The 27156-nt window shown below is 41.0% G+C and overlaps 2 protein-coding genes across 2 annotated transcripts; both read right to left on the bottom strand.

Moving 5' to 3' along the window:
• Positions 1–413: 413 nt before the first annotated feature.
• LOC146628986 (glycolipid transfer protein-like) lies at positions 414–3698 on the bottom strand. Its single transcript, XM_085358262.1, has 5 exons — positions 3541–3698; positions 3029–3087; positions 2794–2927; positions 2549–2699; positions 414–680 (listed from the first exon to the last, which is right to left on the bottom strand). The coding sequence occupies exons 1-5, from the start codon at positions 3641–3643 to the stop codon at positions 498–500; spliced, it is 630 nt and encodes a 209-aa protein (XP_085214388.1). The 5' UTR covers positions 3644–3698; the 3' UTR covers positions 414–497.
• A 2534-nt stretch (positions 3699–6232) lies between these two features.
• git2b (G protein-coupled receptor kinase interacting ArfGAP 2b) lies at positions 6233–23690 on the bottom strand. The gene is made up of 20 exons (XM_085358261.1): positions 23482–23690; positions 22751–22884; positions 22469–22581; positions 21171–21276; positions 19567–19653; positions 19343–19473; positions 17246–17340; positions 16772–16817; positions 16507–16558; positions 16319–16391; positions 16113–16210; positions 15899–16010; positions 15301–15452; positions 15043–15195; positions 12715–12924; positions 12466–12555; positions 11801–11883; positions 8572–8727; positions 7097–7160; positions 6233–6579 (listed from the first exon to the last, which is right to left on the bottom strand). The coding sequence occupies exons 1-20, from the start codon at positions 23531–23533 to the stop codon at positions 6370–6372; spliced, it is 2217 nt and encodes a 738-aa protein (XP_085214387.1). The 5' UTR covers positions 23534–23690; the 3' UTR covers positions 6233–6369.
• Between the last annotated feature and the right edge of the window lie 3466 nt (positions 23691–27156).

The raw sequence follows: 27156 nt of genomic DNA, 5'->3' as shown, positions 1-27156 counted from the left end.
TATTCTATTATATTTAATATTTTCAAAACATTCGTTCAGTGACACCAAGGCACTCTGAAATCCCTAAATTTAAAAACCTAATAATATGGGATGGTAAAACATAATTTCCCAGGCTCATGGATGGAGGTGGAGAACATTTGAATGTAAGACATGGACGGGAACTAAAGTTAAAGGTGAAGAAGTCTGTTAAAGGAGTAACCCACCCAAAAATTAAAATAAAAAGCTGCAGTAGTAAGTTGAAATAAAATAACAACAACAAACAAAAAAAAGACTTTAAACTGCATTTTATTAAGGCATCATCTTGAGAGCAAATTCACAGTGCTAGTAATGATTACTGCATCATCAAAGTAATAAATACCACCCAAGAAGGGACACACAAAAAAAACAAAAAAAAAACCAAAAAAACCCCAGTCCTAATAAAAACAACTGGACGTCTGCGAAACCTGAGAGTGATGCAGGATACTCCTGCGCGTCCGGTCCAGCCATGTGCCGGGACATCAAACGGTGTAGTCCAGCTCGGCATTTAGATTTGTGTACATCTCGTAGATGGCATCTATAGTGGCTGTGTAATTAACCAGGAACTGACGCATGTTTGCCAGACAGTCCTCCTCTTTCACTTCCTCTCCTTTCGACAGAGCCTTCAGAAAGTTTGATCTGTAGGGAGCTGCAAGTAACGCAGCCTATGAAACAAAAACGAAAAAAGATGGAGAAGCTGGTTTTACTGAAAGGTTAAATGGATTTTAATGAAAACTATGAAGATGGGTGTATGTATGCAACATTATATAGCATGTAATGAAAGTGCTTTGCTGTGGATTGTCTTTTGATGTAATCTATTAACCCAGGACCAAAAGCCTTATCAGCTCAGGAGACAATATTGATAAGATTATGTTGGCACAAATGCCATTATTGAGCCTGCTTATGAGTCTCATTGTTTATCCTTTATTGATCCCTAATCAATTTTCTGTGTAGAAGAATAGACCCATGCACCCATTTTATCTGAATCTCCACACAATGTCAGAACAGCATGGAGGGGGGGGCTGCAAGTAAGGTGACCACAGTGTAACAACAACTTGTGGGGCAAAGAGTGTTTGTGTGGGACACATTACACACATTTTGACATTGCCAAACTAAATAAACACTCAAAGGTTTGTAGGTTACGGGTTTGGCAACAGCTGTATTTTATTTGAATGCCACTTTCTTAACTACCTTGCAAAGTACATGCAATAAAAAGCCAAAGGAGGTTAGAGGAAGTGGAAAGTTGATCTAATATTTGTATACTTCTGTGTTCCCTGTACTTCTACTGTATCACCTATACCAGGGGTGTCAAACATAAGGCATGGAGGTCAGAAATTACCTAAAGTTGTTTTTTTTGTTTTTTTAAATTGCAGTGCAAAGTCCAATTCACCACCTGTCAGTGCTTTTTTTAAAATTATGCATTTATTTCTTTCAGTGTACGCCCCAAAAGCTTTGCAGACGGATTTTTCAATTCTTTATCATTTAAAAAACTGAGGCATTTTGTTAAAACATACGTACGATCCCACCCAGTTTAGAGACCGCTTGTGAACAAGGGCACATTGGACGGCTTTGGAAATGTAAATGAGGGCGTGGATTTTAAACTTTAACTCAGTTTGACAGATTTTCCTAATGATAAAGACCTCTACCATGGCCATTCATGTTATGCAAAAGTAATTAAGTAATAGATACAATGAAATGACAGAAGGTTACACTATCTACTATGGAAATGTATGATTTTACTGTGGGTCTACAATAAAAACAAAACAAGGTAATTTTCTGTCGATTCTCAGGTTTATAATTACAGAGCAGTCTGGGCAATGAGCTAACTGAACTTTTTCTGTAATTCTACACATTTATTTATTAAAATTTGAGCCCAGGGTGTCATGCTGACAGACGTCTGTCATGTACTACAGCAGCAATTCTCCATCACGTAGAAAAATTGAGACTTCCTATTGAAATTGTTCTTCTTTTCCCTCATATCAAAACATCTCATGGATTAAGCATGTAAATCACAAAGGGCTGTATGTGGCCCACAATGTAGACTGAATTTGACATCCCTTCTTATACCAATAAGTTAAAAATGTTACATGAGACTTCAGCCATATTCTCATAGTTGCTAACATCCTCTGTTAGACGTAGTTTCCCCAACTGCATTTCCTTTTTTTTGTGGTAGGTTCCATCACCTCCACAGCTTAACTGCAATTTTTCCCTCTTGATGTCGTGCTGGCGACAAGATTTGGGACACTTGCAAAATGTGGGACTACAACATAGGGATGGGCTCAAGAGACAAAAATGCTGTGCAGCCTCATAAAGGTGAGGCACCTAAGGTTACAACGCTTCAAAGTGAAACGCAGTTGTAATGAATCTGAAAGCATTTTTATGCAGTGTAGAGAAAAACACGCCAGCATGAGGCGATTGCAGTGGACTGCACAATCTGAAACCAGTTCTCGATTCTTATCAGTCTGGGTGCGGTTGGGGTGGTCTGTGTTGTGTCACAACAAGAAACAATGAATTTCTTCCACATGTTACTCACATTAAAAATCTTTTGAACAATCCAGCCGTGGTATCGCTTCAGTGCCTGCTCATAGGCTTTTGTGATATTAACCCGAATGAGGTTGGGGTTGTTCTCATCTCTGTCCCCGTCTGCCAAACTCTGGAGCAGAATCTGGATGAAACGGAGACCCCTGCAGGAGAAACGGAGTACATAAAGGCTTTCATTTCACTAGACGAAAGTTGAACAGACAGTATGACACAACTTTGAGTTCAGGAGGTCCTTACCTCTTCAGCCACATCAGAGCTAACGTTGCTCCAATTTTAGGCCACTCTGCTCCATGAGCCTCTCGCTCTGCCACCACAATGTCCTCCAGGGTGGTGTACTTTGCGGGATTAGTGACATATACCGCTCTAATTTTCTGAAAATGCACATTTGAGTTCAGTTTGCATGTCGGAGCTGAACCTCTCTAATTTAAATCGCTTACAGTAACACAAATAGATATGCCCGCCTGCATCTTACCGTTATATTGCCGTTAATGTCTGATTTGATGATTGAAAACACTTTTGATCCTAAGCAGTCTGGAAAAGAAACGAGACATTTGAGAGCAGGGCCAATAAAATATGAATGAGTTGACATGTCCCCGGCTCAGAGGAGGGGATGAATGCCAATCAGCTGTTTACAAAGAGAGAGCTAAAAAAAAAAAAAAAAAAAAAATGCCGTGAATGCACAGTTTCAGTTAAGTCACAATGAGGGCAATGTGTGCTCTGTTCACAGAGTCAACAAAGAGTTTCTCTATAGGCCAAACGGCCGCAGCTGGTTGACATGGTCCCCGTGACCCGACACCTCAATTTCTGAAGTGAAATAACCACGTCCCGACGTGAAAACCAAGCTCAGGTGGTCAGACGACGTAAAATAAAAAAAAAAATAATAATAATTCAGCCAAGTACGAAGGCTGACACCGTAGCGACGCGAGGGAACTCGCAAAGTCACCTTACGTGTTTTTGTATGACTTCAGATGGAGTTGCACTCACCAAAAAACGCAGGGATATGAGAGACGGTGTCCAGGAATGTCTTCGTGTCGATCGCCTTGTCAGGGGGCAGTTCACAGAACTGATTTTCCATTAAAAGCGACATGATCCTTCCTTATGAGCTTGGCGAGCTTGGAGAAGAGCAACGGCAGCGAGCAGCTCTCGGCTGAGAAAAACCCGGAACTATGTTCTTATGATGGGTGGGGAAGCGCAACCGGCCACTTTCGCTCTTCACCAACAGGTGGGAAATAATTCACGAGCCTGGTGAAAACACGCGGTATGTCCACAACACACACACAAATAAGACGAGGAGAAAAGATGAGGTATGAATGACTTTATTATACCTAAGGCAGGGATTGATTTGAACCACAGATAGGGCAGGCTCCAAGTTACAGGGAGTTAAATGACGGTTTTGACTCCAGGGTGGAAGTAACTGAATACGTGCATTATAACATTATAAAGTCAGTAGTTTATGTGCTTTTAAAAAAATGGCAGTCTAAAAAGTATTTATATGCTACTTAAATTGCTTTGCGTTACATTTTGTTCACAGAGGTACTATGGCTGGTTTTTAGGAGATGAATGGCAGTGGTATTTATTTTCTAAAAGACAGCCTTCGTAGGTTTGCTGTAACCACCTTTACATAATGCTCTACTACCAGACCAGGTAAGATCAGACCATGCTATTCAGTAAAACCTAGCCTTCCTTTAAGACAAAGGTGTAAAACATAGGGTACAGAGGCCAGACCAGCCCACCAAAGGGTCCAATTGAGTCCAGGAAGGCAAAAAAATTCAAACTTTTAACAGTATTTTTTATACGTTTTAAAGCTTTATTTCTAACACTGATATCATTCGTGGCCTGCCAAGCTACACTAAGTAATACGAAAACTTTTTTTTTTTAAATATTTAGTATCCCATTAAATAACAGTTTAATGGAATAACATTCCCCACTTTTACAGTCCTTACTAAAACTGGCACATTTTCTGGAAATGAGTCTGGATAATGAGCCGTCAGTGCTTCTTTAATTATGCATTTATTTCTTAAAGTGTAAGACCAGAGAACAGTTTTGCTGATGGGTTTCAGTTCTTTATAATGTAGAAAAACGGACACGTACTGTTAAAACAAAAAAAACAAAACAAAAAACCAGTATGCAGACTTAGACAAATAGTTTAATATTCTGTCAAAAACACACCTAAGAAGACTTAAGCAACTAACCAGAAGTGAACAGTATACTCATGTGCACTGAAGACGTTTTAAGGATACTTCTAAATGTCTTTTTAATCCTCACCCAGCCACCTAAGAAAGCAGTTTTAGATAGAAATGAACGTGCATGTTCATACTGCTGTGGTTACAGTTAAACAGGCGCTTTAGATTTTCTTTAACGCATTCTAACAGGTAGTCCTCTTTAAGGAAATTGAGCAGTGATAAATTAATCTGCTTTTTTCTTTATCTAGCACCAATTACATTACACTTTAAATTGCACAGTAAGGACCCTGCAATAAGAGCACAACCCTGCCGTCCACTTGTCGTGCAGCGTATTCCAGTTTTCCTTCCACCCCTGGTTCAAACACATCTGGCTCACAGTGAGTGTCACATTAGACCCGTGTTCTACAACAACTATTCTAGAACTGAGGGTACAATTACATTATCATTGGCTCTAAGCCGTAGGCGGTACATACTCGACCACATGAAGCGTCTAAAATACTGGAGTTAAAACACCACACTAAAATAAACAGACCACACGTTTCCTATAACTAACTGCCGGCTGAGACGTCCCAGACCTCAGAACAAAAACGTTAGCCTGCGCCGAGCATCGTGTTAAACCAAAGCTTATGAAAATAAACATTGATATTTTCTTAGAGGTATGACATACAGTTTATAAATAGAATAGCATTTGGATTATTCTGATAAAGAATTACATGGATACATACATCTCACATATTTGCATAACGCTAGTAAAATTGATTCAAAATGGATTTCACACAGGCCACTGAGGCCAACGCTCACACACGCTCACGCACGCACGCTCACACACGCTCACACACACGCACACACACGCACACACACACACACACACACACACACACACACAGAACATCTTAAGTATGGCTGTAACATTATAACTCAAAAAAGAAAAAGAAAAAACCCCAAAAAACTATTGATACTTTACTTATAAACATTGTTTCAACCCGCAGATGGACTGAAACTGCTGGAGTTGCTGGATGGGGTGAAAGTCTGGACACTCACACGGTGCTCGATACACTGAAGCTGCTTTTATAATCACAGTTGGCTTACTGAACAAACAATTGAACTTTAAGCAAGCAACACCACAATGATTCAAGAACAATGAACACTGTAACTGCCTCTTAAAGAAAAACAAACATTGTGATTGGAGTAGCTCATCTGTTCTGATCATTGCTGCTAGGTAAGACATGATCGTCTATGAGTACCAGAAAGCGGACCTCAGTGAGCACAGCTAATGACTGATGGTGTCCTCTAGAAGGAAACGGATAATGCAAAACTGTTTGTTCTAATTGCTTTTATATACACAGGCAACACTGCACTTCTGGAAACTGAATAGATTCAATCTGTGAGGTAAAGAACAAGTATTTCCCCCCCCCCCTGTATATATACACACTTTTTATTACCATGGTATAAAAACAAAATAAATAAAGCTTTTGATTGAGCTATGATTTTGCATGTTATATTTTTTTCTCCACCTCTAGGAATGTACACAAAAGCTTACACTGATTAATATGGGGGGGAAGGGAAACCATTGATTAACATCATTTATATGCTGTATGTTTGGCGCATTGGGAGTGTCTTTGGAGTTTAATTAGTTGTTGTTTTCTTTGGTTGTCACAGTAACAAGTTGTTTGGCAGCTTTGGCTATGTCATAGGCGCACTGAATGACCTGCTGAGTGACCAGCTGGATGTCTGACGGGCTGAGGTTGTGTTCTGCAGCCTTCTGGCACTCTCTGTGGAGCCGGCTAGCGCTTGAAGTCAGCAGACACAGAGACCCTCGCACTGTCTCTGAGGACGGCCTCTGAAGGGAGGAGGGAAGGAGATTTGATAAGGCGAGGACATGAAAGCGTTCGTAATCACTTTATGTGCTAGGCAGGCACTGGATTTCTATGAGACTACAACAAGGTAAATATTGAGATGGTAAAACAAGATCCAATACAAGCTATGTAACAAGCAGGTGCCACCTATCTGGACAAATAATTTTAAGCTGCTTTCACACATCCAGCCAAGCTATGAGAACAAAATGTCAGATCTGGTTCGATCAGACATTAAGCACTCTTTACTCTGTTGGGTCTCTATTACAAAGTCCGTCTGATGTGAGAATATAGCGAGTTTCACTCAAGCAACACCCTCAAAGAGTATTTGGCTTAATAAAGATTATATCCTGTTGCGTGCTACGTGTGATAAAGTGCCGCTTCTGACAATGTCCCAACCTTATTCTCCTGACATTTTCAGGAGTTCATGTGTGGAAACAACTGCCTTCAGCTGTTGTCAGACAAAGCAAATTGTTCCATTGGACACTGAGCTGCTCATCTTACCTTGGGAAACAGGGCAGCCATCTCTGTCACAGCCATGCAGATTTTTTCAGAGCAAGGCAGAAAGCTGCAGTAGGAGGAGACAAGAAGGATGAATGGGTGAAATTTTTTTCCACAAACCTTTCTCAAAACGATCAAAAAGAGCAACGGGGTGTAATAGTGTTTGGCTATTTAGGATTTCATTCAACTGTTTTCAAAGTTGTACAGTAAATAAATAAAGAATAAGCGATCATTTAAAAACAATACTTGGCACCTTTCTGTTCTATGAAAGCAGTGAATGGCATTTCTGGGCAGGGCCACACCACGAAGGACATTTATTTAACACTATTTTAAAATCTGCTGCCTTGATCAGCAGCACGTCTTAAAAATGTGAACAGACCGAAACAGTCGATGTATGTAATTTATCTTTTAAAGCCATTTGAATGAAACGCATTTTTCAATAATCGAATCAAATTTTTTTATGTCACTCAAATGTGTACACACATATACAGTCTGATTGTTGTGCACCCACATGACTAACGTAGGCAGTGCTAACATGCTAGCACCAGCAGCCTGTCCTTGTTTGTTTACACACTGCTTCAGTTGAGAGGTTGTATGCCAGTTTAGTCGAGCAGAATCGTGCTGGTTCACACGGCTGTTGTGCGTTATACTTTCCACCGTTCTTATTTACAACTTCCCATCCCAGAGAGACAATGGCTCTAGTTCATTAATAAAATATGAACTATTATTTTAGTACCAGCTAGTGTTTCTAGAAGCGACACGGAAGTTCAGCAGCATTTAACCATGTAGCTGCTCATATCCCTGGAGCTAGATGGGAAACATTGTTAATCTCAAGATATTTACACAAAAGAAAAAGGGGGACAATGTAAGCAATAACCTACAAAAAGGAAAACGGGTAGCAGTGTGGAACAGTTTAAAAAAAAAAAAAAAAAAACCTACAGTAAAAATAATAAAGAAATTATTAATAAACAAGTAACTACTGTGGACTTGGCAAACCACAGGGGAAAATAAGATCATGTGCTGTTTGTTTCCTGTTAGGTGCATTGACAGACCTAAGACCCACACTCCTTAGACTCACACAGAGGGATCCTAAACAGGGCTGGAAATCAGAGTGCTGCTTGGTTATCACCAATATGTGAGTAACTGTATTCACTCTGCAACTCAGGTGAAAATAAGGAGACTTTTAGTTCCTTAGGATGCAAGCTGGCATCATCCAGGCCAAGGCCCTATACACAACTTTTAAAAAAACCACTGACCTAAAAGCACCTGGGCAAAGTCAGCTCTTAAACATATCAGGCAGAATGACAGAAATACAAGCACGGAATCTGAGCCAGACGGTGGAAAAACTGAGGTTCACAGTGCATCGGGTGAAAAGATTTTATTTTGAATAGCTAGAAATTTCAGATGTTTTTGAAATATAACTTGGCTCATTTTGTATAAATATCACATTACATGTTATTCATATAACTGCTCAATACCTTTCATGTTTGGTCTCCTGGGCAGCTCTCAGAAGCTCCTGGATGTTCTTAGTGATCTGCTCCGTCTTACAGATGACGTCCTCTGTGCAAGGCAGGGTGGCATCCTCCTCGCCCTCCTCCTGCTGGTGGGCTGCTTCAGAGGCAGCAAGAGGGCTGCTACAAATAAAAACAGAGAACTGACAACTGATCTTCTTACAAGAGTGTTACTTAAAGAACCCACCAAACAATGAATTATACAACAAAGGTGGATCTTTTGAAGAGGATAATGAAATCAAGATGAAAACAAAAAGTATCACACAGAGAGTTGACCTCAAAAGTACCTGTTGGGTGGAGTTTGGATAAAAGAAAAACTCTACTTTGAAAGAAACAGCTTTTTACAGAAACTGGTTGACTTCAGGCTAAAGTCAGGGTCAGGCTTCTAAAAGCTAAAGGACGATAAATTACAGAGGACAATATTCTAAATAACTGATCTGTAGTGAAGCCAGTAGGTGGGTGCAGTGTTTCCCGACAGACTTCGCTTGAACGGTGAAGCTTTTGACTGGTACTACACATCCTGCAATTTAATGCCATTTTTTCATAATTGGTGGGAATAATGCAGTGGCTTTATTAGTGGAAAATCCCCTTGCTCTTATTTTGAAAGTTCAGTTGCTCCTAATCTCCCATTTTCCATTGGGCAGGCTGACCGGGTCGCTGTTGTGGCGGTCCTCAGCTGCCTCTCAAGAGACTAGAACATTTCTTAACAAGTAGTATACCCTTACTTAATTAGATTCACTCCTATTTTTTCTTTAAAATAAGGTTAATCTTATCTAAATTCATAAATGTTAGAATTTGGTTTATATGTCAAAATATTTTTGGGAACTGTATATTATTTCATTGAACCGTGCAGGCAGGCTGAATGGCTCAAAGCCGTTTTTTTTCCTAAACACCTGTCAAAACTAATCCACATCTGGCTTCCCGTTCTCCATTCCTGTGACCTTTAACTTTGTAAGCTTTGGCTCCATCAATACTGTCATGTCTCGAGACAAGAAACAGGGGGAAAGGCTTATACTTTTTTTTTTCCATAACTTGTTCCTTTTGCTTTGAACATCCATCCATCCATTCGCTTCCGCTTTTCCTTTTCAGGGTCGCGGGGGGCGCTGGAGCCTATCCCAGCTTTCATAGGGCGAGAGGCAGGGTACACCCTGGACAGGTCGCCAGTCTGTCGCAGGGCCAACACACAGGGACAGACAACCAGTCGCACTCACATTCATTCGCACATTCACACCTAGTGGCAATTTGGATTATCCAATTAACCTATCCCCACAAGCTGCATGTCTTTGGACGGTGGGAGGAAGCCGGAGTACCCGGAGGGAACCCACGCAAACACGGGGAGAACATGCAAACTCCACACAGAAAGACCCCGGCCTGATGTTGGAATTGAACTCAGGACCTTCTTGCTGTGCGGCAACAGTGCTAACCACTGTGCCACCGTGCTTGCTTTGAACAGTTGGTATATTAAAAAAAATGTGATGCGTGCACTTCTTTCAGGAGAGAGTAAGCAAATCTTGCAAAGGGGCTTCTTTGATGTTTTATACAGGGAGTGCAGAATTATTAGGCAAATGAGTATTTTGTCCACATCATCCTCTTCATGCATGTTGTCTTACTCCAAGCTATATAGGCTTGAAAGCCTACTACCAATTAAGCATATTAGGTGATGTGCATCTCTGTAATGAGAAGGGGTGTGGTCTAATGACATCAACACCCTATATCAGGTGTGCATAATTATTAGGCAACGTTCTTTCCTTTGGCAAAATGGGTCAAAAGAAGGACTTGACAGGCTCAGAAAAGTCAAAAATAGTGAGATATCTTGCAGAGGGATGCAGCAGTCTCAAAATTGCAAAGCTTCTGAAGCGTGATCATCGAACAATCAAGCGTTTCATTCAAAATAGTCAACAGGGTCGCAAGAAGAGTGTGGAAAAACCAAGGCGCAAAATAACTGCCCATGAACTGAGAAAAGTCAAGCGTGCAGCTGCCAAGATGCCACTTGCCACCAGTTTGGCCATATTTCAGAGCTGCAACATCACTGGAGTGCCCAAAAGCACAAGGTGTGCAATACTCAGAGACATGGCCAAGGTAAGAAAGGCTGAAAGACGACCACCACTGAACAAGACACACAAGCTGAAACGTCAAGACTGGGCCAAGAAATATCTCAAGACTGGTTTTTCTAAGGTTTTATGGACTGATGAAATGAGAGTGAGTCTTGATGGGCCAGTTGGATGGGCCCGTGGCTGGATTGGTAAAGGGCAGAGAGCTCCAGTCCGACTCAGACGCCAGCAAGGTGGAGGTGGAGTACTGGTTTGGGCTGGTATCATCAAAGATGAGCTTGTGGGGCCTTTTCGGGTTGAGGATGGAGACAAGCTCAACTCCCAGTCCTACTGCCAGTTTCTGGAAGACACCTTCTTCAAGCAGTGGTACAGGAAGAAGTCTGCATCCTTCAAGAAAAACATGATTTTCATGCAGGACAATGCTCCATCACACGCGTCCAAGTACTCCACAGTGTGGCTGGCAAGAAAGGGTATAAAAGAAGAAAAACTAATGACATGGCCTCCTTGTTCACCTGATCTGAACCCCATTGAGAACCTGTGGTCCATCATCAAATGTGAGATTTACAAGGAGGGAAAACAGTACACCTCTCTGAACAGTGTCTGGGAGGCTGTGGTTGCTGCTGCACGCAATGTTGACGGTGAACAGATCAAAACACTGACAGAATCCATGGATGGCAGGCTTTTGAGTGTCCTTGCAAAGAAAGGTGGCTATATTGGTCGCTGATTTGTTTTTGTTTTGTTTTTGAATGTCAGAAATGTATATTTGTGAATGTGGAGATGTTATATTGGTTTCACTGGTAAAAATAAATAATTGAAATGGGTATATATTTGTTTTTTGTTAAGTTGCCTAATAATTATGCACAGTAATAGTCACCTGCACACACAGATATCCCCCTAAAATAGCTCAAACTAAAAACAAACTAAAATCTACTTCCAAAAACATTTAGCTTTGATATTAATGAGTTTTTTGGGTTCATTGAGAACATGGTTGTTGTTCAATAATAAAATTAGTCCTCAAAAATACAACTTGCCTAATAATTCTGCACTCCCTGTATTTGTGATCAAAGTGGCCTTCATTTTAAACCTATACAGAGAAAATGGTGTTTTAGTCTTTAAAATCAACAGTTAACAGAAGAAGATCTTACCCACTCTCCTCCATTTCAGAGTGATTGGGTGTAGTGTCATAGTCATTCTCCAGCACTGTACTCTGTCCTTCCAGACTACAGCCCTGTAGGAATGTCAGAGGACAACAGTCAATCAAACACAGTATATACTGTATGTGATTAGTTAGATAAGTTATCACAGCAGCAAATGTGGCCGCACAGAAATTAGAAACATGCAATTCTAAAATCAAACCTGTGATCTCATTATTATTAAGACATCTCACTGTGAAGAGAAAAAAAGGCAGAAACGATACAATCAGTTCATGTGGCGGAGCACAGCTGCACTGCCCAGGATGCGATTAGTAGACGCGAAGATGTCAACTGTCCTCTGTTTTATCAGAAAGTTATCCCTAAAAAGCACAATGTGGTGATCCGTTATACATCTTTCACATATACTGGATTCAGCTGTCGGATTATTCAAGCAGCCATCTCTGATGCAACACGTCAGCACTTTTGACAATGAGAAGCTGGGGTGCTCAGAAACTGAACTGTAGCAGAGGCACTGCAGTGCATGCATGCAGGCAGGAGATGCTGAGAAAAGGCAGTTTATAGACACAGGTCAGGAGAGAAGACTGTGGGGTCAAAGAGGACAGTTTTCACCGTCCCCTGGGGCTGCCTCTGAGCCGCGGGAATTTTCAGTACTTAACCCTTCGAGATCTCTCATCCCACGACCAGGAGAGGGAAGAGGGGAAGGTAGGAAGGGAGGAAGCAGCCGTCCCCAAAGGACCCCTACCAATCTAGAAAGGGGTCAAACCAAGTTGAGCATACTCTATTGAGATGCAATGAATGAATGAATGAATGAATGAATATAAAAAAAAAACAACAACACCAGCCCCAAGCCAGGCATCACCACTTTGGTAAATTAAGAATGAAAACAGTGGTACTCCTGTGCTTACATTGGTAGGGAAGGGTTGTAAAATGACTCCATCGTCATGCCGAGCTGTGTCAACTCGGTGGGGGTACTGCCTTGGAGTAGAGCCCGTCTCATACATGGACCTGGCGCGGCCTCCGCGAGGTTGCTGTCGACCAAAGAGGCCCTGGGGTTGTTGCTGTCCGCTGGGGGTTTGCCATCGCAGTGTTGTGTTTTCAGTCTGCAGGGAATTCAGCTGTAGAGAACAAAAACATCTTTCAATTTGACTCTTAACTGTGAGCTGATCTCCACACAAAAGCCGGGCGCGGCACCAATAATAGAGTAGATTACAGCTAGGCCTCCAGGTGGGAAGCTATTCGGATAAGGTTCAACTTATCTTCATCTCTGTTTTGTTCTTGTTTCTGCTCAAGGTCCTTCAAACAACAAAAGGCTTGCTTCCTTGACAAATGAAATGCTGACAATGTATGTTGAAAAAACAAACAAACAAGAAAAAAAAAACAAAAAAACACCACAGATCTTGAAGTGCAACACCCCCTGATAAAGTGCCACAGAGGGGGTTGCCCTTATTTACACAAACAGTGCTTACACTCTGAAAAAACAACAGCTTCAAGAAACAAAAAGTAGGTATTACTATGCAAAAGTAAGCACATCAAGTCAATATTTAAAACTATGAGACATACCCAAGGTAAAGTTGAGAGGCATCAATAAAATAAACCTGGGATTCTGATGAAGCACAAGGGGTACAGACCGCACAAAAACTGGGTTGTCTACAATTTTGTCCTTTGCTTTAGTTTATGTTTCTGAGTGCAACAATGACTGATGTAACATATAACACAAATTACATTAGAAAATGCAGTTATAGAGAAACAGTTTTTCCCTATTATCATCAGTATTGTAAGAACTTGAATGTATATATTTTCTCTAACAACAACAACAAAAAAAAAAAAAGCCTTTGTTGACTGATTTTGTTGCACTTCAGTCTCTACATCCACAGGCTTTTTGTTCGGCTCTGCTACTTTTCTACCAGAGAGAAGGGAAGGGAATAGTAAACACGATTATTTCCCAAAAACACGTAGAACTGTAAAAATGTGCATGTTTGAATACCACCGGGGAAAAGAGGGACTTTCAAAATACCAAGATATGAGGAAGTGAGTGATGTGGCATGCCTGAAATAAATAGTATAAATAGGAACCCAACTTGCTGACATTTGTGTAATGGAAAAAGCTAACTCCAGTTATTTTTCTGCATTTAGGTGGTTCCTAAATAATCATTGCAGATTTATGCTATGGAGCAAAATGTCCTCTGTGGGTTGCCTTTTAAGATCTGACATAGGATTTGAGTTTACATCACAAACATCTATAACATAAAATACTGCTTTGCAATTTGAAATCTGCTATCCTTGTCACAGGAATCTTAATGCATCCAGACACATTGTAGCCATTTTCTCTGTTCACAAAAAAACAACAGCATGACTTCCTTAAATGATTTTCAGTTACATCTAACTGCTTATTAACACAAAATATCTAATCAGCCAGCCTAACAGGAAGTCAACATTAACTCAAAGAACCACTTATTATAACCAGCGTGTGCAGAAGAAGAACAACAGGTGGAATCTTGAAGCAGATGGGCTACAGCAGCAGAAGACCACACCATACATAACTCCTGTGAGCTTAGAGCAGGTAACTTGCACAGGCTCACCTAAACTGGACAAGAGAAAATTGACCTGTGACGAGTCTCAATTTCTGCTGTGACATTTGGATGATAGGGTCAGAATTTGGTATGAACGATTCGAAGAACAACTGTTCAGGCAGGTGGTGGTGGTGAAATGTTGTGGGAGCTATTTTCTCTGCACACTTCGGACCCTTTAGTACCAAATGACCATCATTTAAACACCATAGCTACCTGAGTATCGTTGTTAACCATGTCCATGACTTTATGACCACGGTGTACCCATGTTCTGATGGCTGCTATGATAACATGCCAAGTCACAAAGCTCAAATTTACAAAATTTACAGTTACCTCAGTCTTGAAGACAAAATAAAAAACAAAACAAAAAAACCCAGCATTTCTTTTGTTTTTCATTTTGAATAATGTATGATTCTATCTATACATACACACACACACACACAAACCATTTAAGACTGTGTAGAGTTAAGAAAGCATTTTAGGGTAAAGACAGTGATACATCTCATCTATAAACCCTGAGTTGGGTTATACTAACATTACATGTTAAACACAATTTCAGGATGTTATGTTTAAATAGCAACATTATTATGCAATTTATAACCAGAACAAGAAACACCAGAGACAATGTGATACATAAAGTGACCTCGACTTTTGCGTCTTAACTAACCTTGCTCTGCATCAAACGTAGCTCTTCACTAAGGTGACAGTTGACTTTCAGAAGCTGTTGTATTTTGGCTTCTGATGCAGTGAGGGCGCTCTTCACCTCCATAAATTCTTGCACTGTGATTGGTCCATCAGACAGATCAGAAGACTCTGAGCTCTGCAGTGAAACATGCATACGGACATAAGATGGGATTCATTTGATCTGTATTACAAGTAAAGCCTACAGTAAGCAATGGAATAACAGGCTTCAAGAGACATTAACCTTGGTCCTTCCATCATTGCAGCTGTCTCCACATGTTGCCTCTTGGACCGGATCTTCATCTGATGCCACACTGTCGTAATCTGGCTGGTCATTATCTTGGCCCTCACTGTTGTGGTGACCGTCTATTCCCTGAAGGATCAGCTCCACATTATCTGAAAGCAGAGCCAAAGATCAAAGGACTAGGGATCAAACAGCAGTGCTGGCTACGGGCAGCTGTTTCAATCCCTTTTTATTGATTGAATCCAACACCCAGCATTCTTTATAGTGACCTCCTACAATTTTTCTTGGTTGTCTGTGAGTTGCAGCATGCAGGACATTATTAAGCCCCTTTTCACACATGGTTGAAACTTTAATTGTTGCCTGTGTACCGTAGCGTTGTCTATATTTCGCTCCACATTGAACTACAAAGAAAACACTTTCTGCATCTTATTATAGGCCAACAAATTTAGGTTCCCCCCCACTGCTTGCGGTTTTTGAAAATGTTCTTCTGTTCATATGCTAAGCAGGACATTTACAAACTTAATATAGCCCAAAAAACAAAAGCAGATTAGCAGGGGAATTTAACATGTGCTACAAGTGGAAAATAATCATGTCCTACCTTTGGGACTTTCACAGGAATTACCCCACTGCCGTCGCTTAGCATCTGTTAGAATATCGATGACCAGTGTGGCAAATTCGTGAGCACTAAACCTTGCCAATTTCTGACGACCCTGAGAAAGCAAATAGATTAAAACCAAACCAATTACCAAATCTACTAGTCACACACAAAGAAGTGAAGTTATAACATGAGGACATAAGGTGACAGCACTTGCCTGGTTTCTGGTAGATGAGTACTCAGGATTGACAGGCAGAAAAGGCACAACTGTGGTGTCTGTTACCAGCGTGCTGTGGTTCTGAGTGGCCAGCCACACTGAAAAAAGCAAGACGCACATAATGTTTAAATAAAATGTAAAAGAGGTTTATAGACGGTGTGATTTTTAAAAAATTATTTTTTTTAAAACAGTTCTTGTAATTCAACCTGCATCCGTTTCTCTTCTGTCGACTTCATCATAAACATCCATGGCCAGCTCTTCAAACTGATGGTTGCTTAGCTACGGCAAAGTAAGCAGAATTAGCACTTCTGTTTCCTAAAGAATAAACAGCAGATGAAGAAGAGGCTACACTGTAAATGTCACGGGAAACAAATCCCATGTAAAAACGTCTTACCGACTGCAGCTTCTTCTTTGCAGCTTTTGCAAACTCTGACAAATCCAGGCTGCTTTAAATGGAGAAATTAACAAAGTTTATTTATCCTGCAGGAAACGGCTCCACACTCACAAGAACAGTGGCTCGTGGCAAAAATGAGAAACTTACTTATTTCTTATCCATCCAATGCAGCACAAGAAAATAAGATGGTTAACGTATATCAACGGAAACTCACATTAACTCATTACCAGATCAAGTTTTTCAAATTAAAAGCTTTAACATTTACCTGTCTGCCATCTGAGGAATGATGAAGTGTTGCCCATTTCTGTGATCTGTAGCACAACAATGAAGAGATAACGTTTCAAATATTTTCACAATCAAAAGTTCTTGGGGGTTTTTTTGGCAGGGACTGACCCACTAGTGTGGTGAGGATAGCACAAAGTTGGAAGTGGTGATTTATAAAGTTGGTGATATGTATGTAATCTGTTTTATTTTTTAAATCATATATGATTTAATCTTATTGTCATTTGTTTTATCTTTCCAATTTTGTATCGAGTACTTAAATATTAAGTACTGTGTTTGCACAAAATATTTTAAATATAGGACTCCAGAAAACACTTTTTTTTCAGTTATTTTTTAACAGTTTGTGTTGTTGAACTCATTTTTTTGCATAAAAATGATTGAAAGCCATTTTAAAGCTATTGAATACATTCCTCTAATGCAAAGCTGCAGCTGTGGTTGACTGATTTACTGCATTTACCTGGTCTTCGTCCACAAAGGTAAAATGTTAGCCGGTCAGTGAGTTCATACTGGATCTCCACTAGTCTCTCTGCCAGCTCCTGATGCCCAGCTTGTCTGCAGAGGTACGGAACAAAAAGGTCAAGTTTCAGAAATATGCTAAAGAACTACAGCTAAAAATATCTCAGGTACCTTACAATGCCAGCATCATATTTTAAATAATGTACTCCCATACTATTCCACTATTTGGAGTGATTTTCAAAATAATTTTGTTTCACAACAAAAAAATATTTATTACAGCACTACAACATTCAATTTGATGAAAACCATCACAAATAACAGGTTCTGCTTGTTGGTTTCTCATCTATGCGTTATCTTGTCTTCTTACACTATGTAAACGTAACTGTTATGCTAATCAGTCATCAGTGTAATAGTAGAGTCATTGATAAATCTCCTTCAACTAAAACCTGTAAGCTCTTTGACAGCCATCAGATTGTCTGCCAGTTAGTCTGCACTGAACTATTAAGGCAGTGTTACTGTAGTAATCATTGATCAGGGAATAACAACAACATGTTGTAATCTGTTAAACTAATGTAAAAATGCCTCACACCACACTATTATGTTGGAGTTAGTGTGAGTATTTCTGAGTGAAGATGAGTCTTAAAAAGTGAGATTTTCTCAATATGTGCTGACTGCATTCCATTTTAATGCACCCTGACACTTTTAATCTTGCTGAGGACCATTTGTAAATAGAAGTCTAAAACCTTGCACTGCAAATGACTAAAGTCCCCTTTAAGTCCCAACTTAAATGACCCTGTCTTTTATGGAAGCCTCTTTCTGCCACTTTTTTTTTTGCCGTCTGAAAGTCAAAATTACAGGTTATTATTTGATAGCTTCAAGTTAATAAATAATAATAAATTTTATTTTTTATTCCTATTTATCCCCTTTGTATATTTTATTTATATTTGTCTCTGTATGTATGTGTATATATATATATATATATATATATAAATAAAACAATTCTGTAACTGTAACTTCGGTCGTTGCTGTGCTTTTTTTGGAAATCGAATTTCCCAGAGGAACCCACCCGAGGGATTAATAAAGTTCTATCTTATCTCTTAAATCCTAAATATTTTTTTCCCCAGTGGTGGAAACAAGCTTCCATAGTCTTATCTGTTGTCTTCGCTTTCAGTTTACACATCAATAATTATATTTAAAAATCAAATGTAGATTTTGGTTAGATTCCAGTTTGATCTGGCTGAGGAAATGATAACAGAGTGGATGAGACTGAAGACAAATATCAAGGTCCACACGGACAAGTTTTTTTTTTTTTTTACTTGAGCTCAATTGAAACTTACTATAAACTAACCAAGCTGAGTCATCAGCTCCCTGCACAACTGAATTCCTCCTTTCTCTTCTGCCTTGCTCGTTTCATTGAATTAGTCAAACTCGGACATAAAGCCACTTTTTGTCTAGCATTGTAAAAGGCATGTTAAATATTTTAGCCAGTTCAGCGGGTGACAATATTTCCCCCTCCCCTCCATTTCCAGCTTAGCTGTTTTTGTCCTTTTCTGCTGTGTATTGCTGGCTACTTCCTGTCACTTGCTGTTTTTAGTATCCGGCTAACATTTCCACAAGATACAACATGTAAAGCAAGAGCACAGCTATTTTTTTTTTCCTGTGTATTTTTACATCTGCATCTTGTGCATCATTTCCTGTATCACAGCCACTAATGAGCTGGACTGCATCTCTTAAGGTGATGCTTGCAGCTGCACTACCATTGCACATAGGAATTCCAACTTTACAGCGTCAAATACTGTTTCGCAGCTTGCTGCGTTTTCTATACAAGACATATGCCTGAAGTCATTTTCCCAACATACAGAAAATGAACAAGGCTCCTGAATTCGCTTGACTACAACATATGATCCACTTAAATGCGTGAAAGCAGAATGCCACTTAAAAGTGAAACTTCTAAATTTATCTTGTGGTATTAACATCATCAAGTGTCAATATAACATTTCGACTGCTCTCACCTAAAAAAAAACAAACAAAACAAAACCCCAAACCTTTTATCAGAACATTTGAAGGTGTTAAAATAAAAATACAGGCTATACATTACCTTGCATAATCAATGGGGGTCTTCCCACTCGAGTCCAGCGCTCCAGGATCAGCTCCATAAACTGCCAATAGCTCCGCTTGTAATATTTGACCTGCTTTTGCTGCTATGTGTAGTGGGGTGTTTCCCTTCTCCTAAAATTTGAAGGGGAAAAAAAACAGTGGTTAATCATTAGTATTATCACGCCCACTTCCAAATCAACTTTCTGCTTATTCCCCCAAACTTACTGGATGAAAGAAGTTAGCCTGAGCTCCTAAAGATAAGAGTCTAAGGCAGGTCTCCAGGTTCCCAGTACGGACACTGGAATGAAGTTGCTGAAAGACATTTAACAAGAACCTTGTTTAAAATCCGTTACAGCTGATTATGAAGACACTGTGTCGGCTTTAGGCCTTCTTATAACTTTGGTGACAGGTTATTTCTTTTTAATGCAGTACTCTGTTGAGATATACATATACACATAACGACCAGCCGCATTGCCATACAAGGTGCCTCCACGACAGCACAACAGTCCCTGCACACTATAAAAAATTTCAGGAACAGCCCAAGGACAGCAGCAACCCAAGACATTTAACGAACGCCATTCTACAAAGAAAGTTCAACACAGCCAGACTTTTTTTGGCTGAGCGTCTGAAAAACCATTCAAACCCCAGTTGAAGATAACGGCTATCACAGTGGTGGTTACCAGCTTCCTCTTTTAAGCAGAGTGTCTGCTTCAGGTTCTGTTCACGGTCACATAAAAAGTGGCTTTTAAAGGTCATATAAAAAGGGTAATTAAAAGTCTATAAAGGACATAAAAACTGCAAAAGTAAAATGCAACACTATTGCAAATTAATGCAGGAAAAAAAGTATTAATCTAGCAATTTAGTACAGAGTGATAATATAAACATTTTAATTCAATTTAATGTTTTGTTTTTTTATTGCCGAGTACGCTCTGTGCTTTAATCTGGATACATTTTAACAAGAAATCTTACCATCCCACAGCCTAGTAAAGGCGACATGGACAAGTGAAATTTATTTTATCAACTGAACAGGTGTTCTTGGTGTGTGTTCTGTGTTCTAGTTGCTGAATTCCCGCAGATTACAATCAAGTAGAACAACATTAAAACATTTTCTGCATCAACAAATCAATACATGCACATTCCCAGGACAATGTGACGCACAGTCAGAGTTAGCACTTCATTCAGTAAGTTATGGCTTAACAAGCTGCACATATAAAAAGTATGCCACCAGCACAGAATCTACATAAGACTTAAAACATACTGTAAATAAAAGAATCACTGAAAATGTGGCACTTTCAGATGATTTTAAATTAAGACTCAGAACATACCTTGTTCCCGACCAGGTTAGGTGTTCAGCATAAGTTACCATGGTTAATAATCCAGGTAAAAAACATGGACACAGAAAACTCTGATTTTAATCACATAGTCCCCTAAGCCATTAATGTTGCTTTATAGTCCACTCATTTGCCTTCTGCCTGCCATTCCCCAGAACCTAATCCAATCAATCATCCACAGGATGCACTAGAATAGGTTTGACCTACACAGACCCCACCCGACAATCCCTCACAATCCACAGGAGGACAACTTCCTCCACAGGATACCCCCATGTCCATGCCCTGTTTGGTGACATTGGGGAGGGGCTACGTAATATTAGTAGCCCAGGTTAAGTTTGAGGAAACTCATCACTGGATTTTGCAGGAACTGGTCAGATATCAACATTAAAATCAAACACTTGCTGTATTACAATAAAGTCTCAAAGATCCTCTTTTTTTTGAACGTCTAATAGTGTTACAAGAGGAACGTTTAAATGAAACAACAGAGTAAATTGTCACCTTGCTGAGGTCTTTTGCAGTCACACTGTCATCCTCCCGACAAGGCATCCGATGTACATACGCCAGCATCTGATATTTTGCCTTGATGAACTCTGTCTTATTAGGACTGGAAACAACAATAGACTCTCACAATCTCAAAATGAAAACTTGTGCTCACTTGTGGACATTAATTACATCACTGTTTATCTTTGTTTATGATTAAGACAAACACTGACGAGAAGCGAACACTTAAACTGGACATTAAACAATGGACTGCAGATTTGTATGTGCAGCATTACATTAATGGCAGAGAAACGTATCGGTCATGTAAACCACCATACCGCCACAACGCTAGATTCGTCTGGCTTTCACGTAAGCCAAGAATCTTAGGGGTGCAATTTAGGTCACATCCAAACTCTGTCGTTGCTCGTTTTAATACAAAATATTTACGCAAATAGAAAAGAATAGTTATAGTAAAAATACCCTAAATTTATTAATCCCAAAAACAACGTCCAGCAATCAGAATAAATCCATATGGTGTGAATGAAGTTGAACAGAATTTAAAGCAGTTGAATTGTCTGTAATTAACCACTAAGCAGCATTGGTCCCAGCAGAATTCCCCCACAGTTCCAGTGGTTTTAAAACACCTGGAACTAAACATTTCAAACTACACCTTAAGGAACTAAATTTAGCCTGTTTCCAGTTTAAACTGCTGAGCACCCAAGATCCTTAAAATGTTTCTCGGGGAAAGTGCTTGTGGTGGAAACCTTATAAGATAGCGTCCATCTCAGAAATTGCATTTGGGAAGAAGTTATGAAAGTGCTTGCTCCAAGTGTGCGGGTCAGACACAGCACTGCTGTGATTACATGTGGCTGACTGTTTATCTTTACTCCCCAAGCTACACAGCAGACTGACATGGTGTTTATAACAGGCTTTAGTACATCAAATCTCTTTGCTTCGCAGATTTTGTTTTTGTTGTACTATGACTTCTAAAGGATGGGAAAAACTCCTCACAAAAAGCATTACCTTTAAAGGAGGTACTCTTCTAAAATTCAGTTTCTTGCATGATCATGTAGCTGATCAGCTAGACCGCACTGCAGATATATTTATTTTCAAACGTGCTTGTCAGCTGATCAAGCAAGTTCTCCAAGTAAGTTAAGACTGACTATCTGTGAGTGACGTTCATGGTAGAGCGGGCTGATTAGGCATGTTTACTGACCTTAGCAAAGAAAATCAATTTTGTCAATACAATTTAATATCAAAGTGCAATCAAGTGTACCAAAAACCAGCAATGACATATTTTTAAAAATAAAACTTACTGCACTCTGTCCTGTGGGTTGGCTTTGCGTTTCCCACTCACTGAAGAGGAAGGATCCAGAAGACTGTGCTCCCATATGGAATTAGCTCCATTGCCATACAGTGTTTGAACCATCTGAAACAAGAAAGCACATTAACATTTTTAGAACAGGCAGAAAATACTTTGGGGATTCCTAGTCATACATGGTCCTCTTATATATTTACATATTGCATTATGGAGAACAGACTGTACTCATTTGCATCTTTGCGTTTGATTTATGGAGATCGTGTCCCCGCTTCCCCACCTGCAGCTGTGAGTGTGGCCACGGAGAATGAGTCAGATGTCGGACTTGAGAGCTGTGTCTCCCAAGACCTCGATGGATGCTGCAGCACTCATCGCAGATCAGCACACCCCTGTTAACAGAGGCCCAGCGAGGTTCTACGATACAGATACAGTGCTTTTTATCCCATGAGTCTAATATTTGATGAACAACGTAACAGACAGCCTTAACCCAGAGCAGTAACTCCCTCTAACCAGACGAAGATATTCGCTGACTTGCAGTAAGACATGACTGCTTTAGGTAAGGTGTATCCCACCCTCAAATCTTTGACATAATCAAGAAACGTTTTCACAAGCATTAACACCCACTGTGCGGCATTACTGATTATCAGCAAGTTAGCGCTGTCTTCTGAGCAGTCTTATTTAAGAAATTAAATAATACTGCCTTTAACGCACCACTAACCTTACTGTAACCCGACAACCAATACAGTCAAGCAACTAGTTCAGAATAAGACAGGTTAATGTGATTACACAGGCACGCCTTCAAAAAAAGGGGGAAAAAAGAGGAAGAAAAAAAACACCTAACGTTTCCACAAGAAAAAATACAACCGCTACAATTAGTAATTCAGCTAATTGCTAATTGTTAGTACAGTCGCAGTAACTAGCCAGGCTAACAAGACGCTCCGATAACTTATAGTGGGGGCTAGCTGGTTAGCTGGATAGCTAACGTTACAGCTAGCTTGTCTGGCATCGTACCCGGAGCACTGCAATCAGCGCAGACCTCTCTGCTTCGCACTCGCTTTGACATCCCTTAGACGAAATCCTTCGAGTCCAGGAGAAACAAATATCTGGAAGTTACGTTGCAACACAGCTACACAGAGATATGACAGGATAGTTCGCCCGGCTGATTGTATTTTACACTTTTAGCGACTGTAGCCGTCAGCCCTCCCCTCCTACTGTTGAACAAAGCCGTGACCCATTCCAACACTCACACAGCCTCCTCCGCGCCTCATAGGCTGCTTCCTTCCTTGTTTCCTTCAGTGGCTTCTAAAGGCCCTACAGAGTACAGAAAGCACCACCATCAGGAGACTAACGCGATAAAGGAAAATTGTCACACTGGACACAATAAAAGCCACCCTGGCCTGCCACTGAAATTAACAAAAGTGGAAATTCACTGTTCGGTATGAATAAAATAAATACAATGTACAGTGCAGATTTGTTTAATTGATTAATTGTATTTATTTATTTACTTGCATTCTTGTCACGTATACATCTTTCAGATCATCAAGACACAAAATCCACTTTTGGTGGTGGTGGTTTTATTTAAGAGGAAAAAAAATATCCAAATATAGGTGGACTTTTTTCTTCTTCTTTTTTTTTTTAAAGAAACCAATCAGGCACCCAGGTCTGATTACTGCCAGACCTGCTGAATCAAGAACTCAATTAATTAGAAACTGTCTGGCAAAGTAGGCTAAAAGATCTCAAAAGTAACAAATTGAGATGCTTTGGCATAACACCAAACAGGCCATTTATCCTAGAAAAATCTTCAGTGTGGCTCCATTAAAGCAATTCTGCAAAGAAGAGTGAGACACAATTCCTCCTCAGTGATGTGAAAGTCTAATTACCTTTGCACATGTTTGACTGCTAGTTATTAGGTTTGGTGGCAACTGCTTTTACACATAGGGTCGGGTTGTTTTGAAAACCCTTTTCCCTTAATAAATGAAATAAGCATTTGAAAATTGGATTTTATACTGTATTTATTGAGAGAACTTTATGTCACTTTTAATTGTTTGTTTACTTCTGGCATCTCCTTTTAGATTAAACTTTTTTTTTACTCCAGTACATAGATCTGGCACCCTCAAAGCCACTACATTTTGCATATCATCAAAAAAGATTATAGAATAAAATGCATTCATTCTCTAAAACTTCAAACTAAAACATCTGTTGCAGAGGATTACATTAGAGCACAGTAAACAGAAGAGAAATGGCTTTCCTCTGCTCAGAGCCCACAGCCCACTTTATTTCAAATAGCCACAATAGGCACATCTCAACATCATTTTGAGGAAGTATAGGGCTTGGTTGAATGCTAAAGAAATCACTATTGAGAGTTCTTCACCTCTTCACCTCACTGTGCAATACCGTTTGTGCAATACTTTTGTTAATAGTCAATGGTACAATAGACCTCAATACTTGAAATGTGCAATTCACTTGTATTTTTATTTTATTCCTATTTATTCTATTTATCCCCTTCGTATATTTTATTTATATATGTCTCTGTATTTATATATATATGTGTGTGTGTGTGTGTGTGTGTGTGTGTATATATATATATATAATATTCTGTAACTGTAACTTCTGTCGGTGCTGTGCTTTTGGAAACCGAATTTCCCAGAGGAACCCACCCGAGGGATTAACAAAGTTTTATCTTATCTTATCTCTTATCTTATCTTCTTCAACCTGACACAAGGAATGGACATCAGACCAGCTAGAATCTGTGCTTTGTCCTGATGAGTCCAAATGTGACATTGTATGTATACTGTGCTGTTCTGTTCTTGTGCTGCCTAAGATGTTTCCAAATCAGAAGCAGTACATGGCTGCTTGGTTTGTGTTTTTTTTTGTTGTTTTTTTTGCCTGTCCCATTTGGTTCTTTAGCCGTCAGAATTGCGCACAATGTGCTTTGAAGTAGCAGCCAAGAAAGGTGTAATTTACGATCTACGAACAGTGAACACCCGTGTGCACACCTGTGTGGATCAGCGCACTTGTATTCAAATGGTTTCCCCATGTAATGGTCTGCAAGAGGATGTAGAGAGCCATAGCCCTGTCCCCCAGGGCATGAAGCAGGCATGGAGGAGATCCAGGCCCCAGACATCCAGAGGCTCCAGAGTGCGAGAGCCCAAGGAGGACCACCGGAGGGGCATCCGTGCCACCCTCATGGGAAGGGCTGAGGATCCCCAGACGAGGGGTCACCCAGTAGCCACCGAGCAGAAGCTAGAGGGGGCTGCACCGGCGTGCCCGCCGGCTCTGCCGGCAGCCAGCTGTGCCAGAGTGAGCCGAGCCGCAGGCCCAGAGGCCGGAGGCCCAAGGGCCCCCCGCGCCCCGGAAGAGGCCTGACCGAGCAACAGGCACCAGGCCCCGCCAATTAGCCACCGGGAGTGAGCTGGTACATACCTGAGTGCCCAGCCCCGGACACCAAGAACCACCAATGCACCGACCCCTGAGGGCATCAGTCACCGGCAGGGAGTGTGGTGAGGGGAGATAGGCCTCCACACTTTGGAGGGCCTGGGAGTTCCCAGAGAGGTGGAGTCTAAGACCCGACCTGACATATAGACACAGACAAACAGGCACACGCAGACACAAACATGCATTCCCACCCTCATGCACACATATACAAACACTCAGCACTCACCCAACGTAAGGATTGACATAAATGGACATGTACACATAATCACACTCCCCAAACATACTCTATACCCCGGGTCCAGGTACCCTCGCCCCCAGAGGGGGAAACGGCACTCAGACCCAAGAGATGTTACCCTTTCCCCGGGGTGGAGGCAAGCACACCGTCCCAGGCTCCGCAGCAGCAGGGAGGCCAATCGGACAGCCAACATCTCCTCCTAGCCCCCCCGCCCCGATGGCTAGTAGAGAACGGGGGTGTGTGAAGACCCCATACCTCCCTCCTCCCGCTCATGTGTAGTGTTGCTGCGTGTTGCTCTAAAGTGCATTTAAAACAAGGGAGAGCATGGTGCTGCTGCCAGAGAGCAGCAGGTGTTAGCACGGCCCCTCCCAAGAACCCTCAATGTCTACATGGATTTAAAATTGAGAGGTGGGCACCGGCGCCAGAGGTAGGTTTGAATACACAGACCGTGCCCACCCTCAAGGCCCTATATATATGTGTGTGTTATGAGAGTGTAAGTAATGTGGATGTCTAAGTTGTGAGATAAAATTGAGGCACAGGTGGCCAGAAGGGGACGGGGGGGGGGGGGGGGGGGGGACACGACGGGGAGGGACGGGGGGGGGGGGGGGGGGGGGGGATGTCTCCCCTGCACCCTGGTGACACACCTGCACCCCAAGGCCCTACCTGTGTGGGTGGGTGTGGTGGAGCGGGAAGAAGGAGGTAGCTGGGGATGGGGGTGCCTACTGGGGTCAGCTCCCCCACTGACCCCAGTAGGCACCCCCGTCCTCTGGTACCCACCAAGGCAAGGGAGCCCAGGCCCATCCAGACCAGGGCCTATGGCAGCATGCTTGGTTTGTGTTTAGTGAGATCATGGTGTTGGTGGTGTGAACAATCACATGACTTAAGCCCCTTTGAGATAGGATGAGCTAGACTACAGAGTGAAAAAAAAAAGAAGTCAGCTGGAACTCAACATATGTGAGAACTCCCAAAACTGCTGGGAAAACTCCACCTGACAGGCCAGTGGACGAATGCCAACA

The sequence above is a fragment of the Diplotaxodon limnothrissa genome, linkage group LG7 (genome assembly GCF_057381915.1).
Source record: "Diplotaxodon limnothrissa isolate DT_005_m linkage group LG7, D_limnothrissa_male_GT1.1, whole genome shotgun sequence".
Lineage (NCBI taxonomy): Eukaryota > Metazoa > Chordata > Actinopteri > Cichliformes > Cichlidae > Diplotaxodon > Diplotaxodon limnothrissa.
The sequence above is the reverse complement of the archived record's forward strand: the minus strand, read 5'-3'. Positions and strand labels throughout refer to the sequence as shown.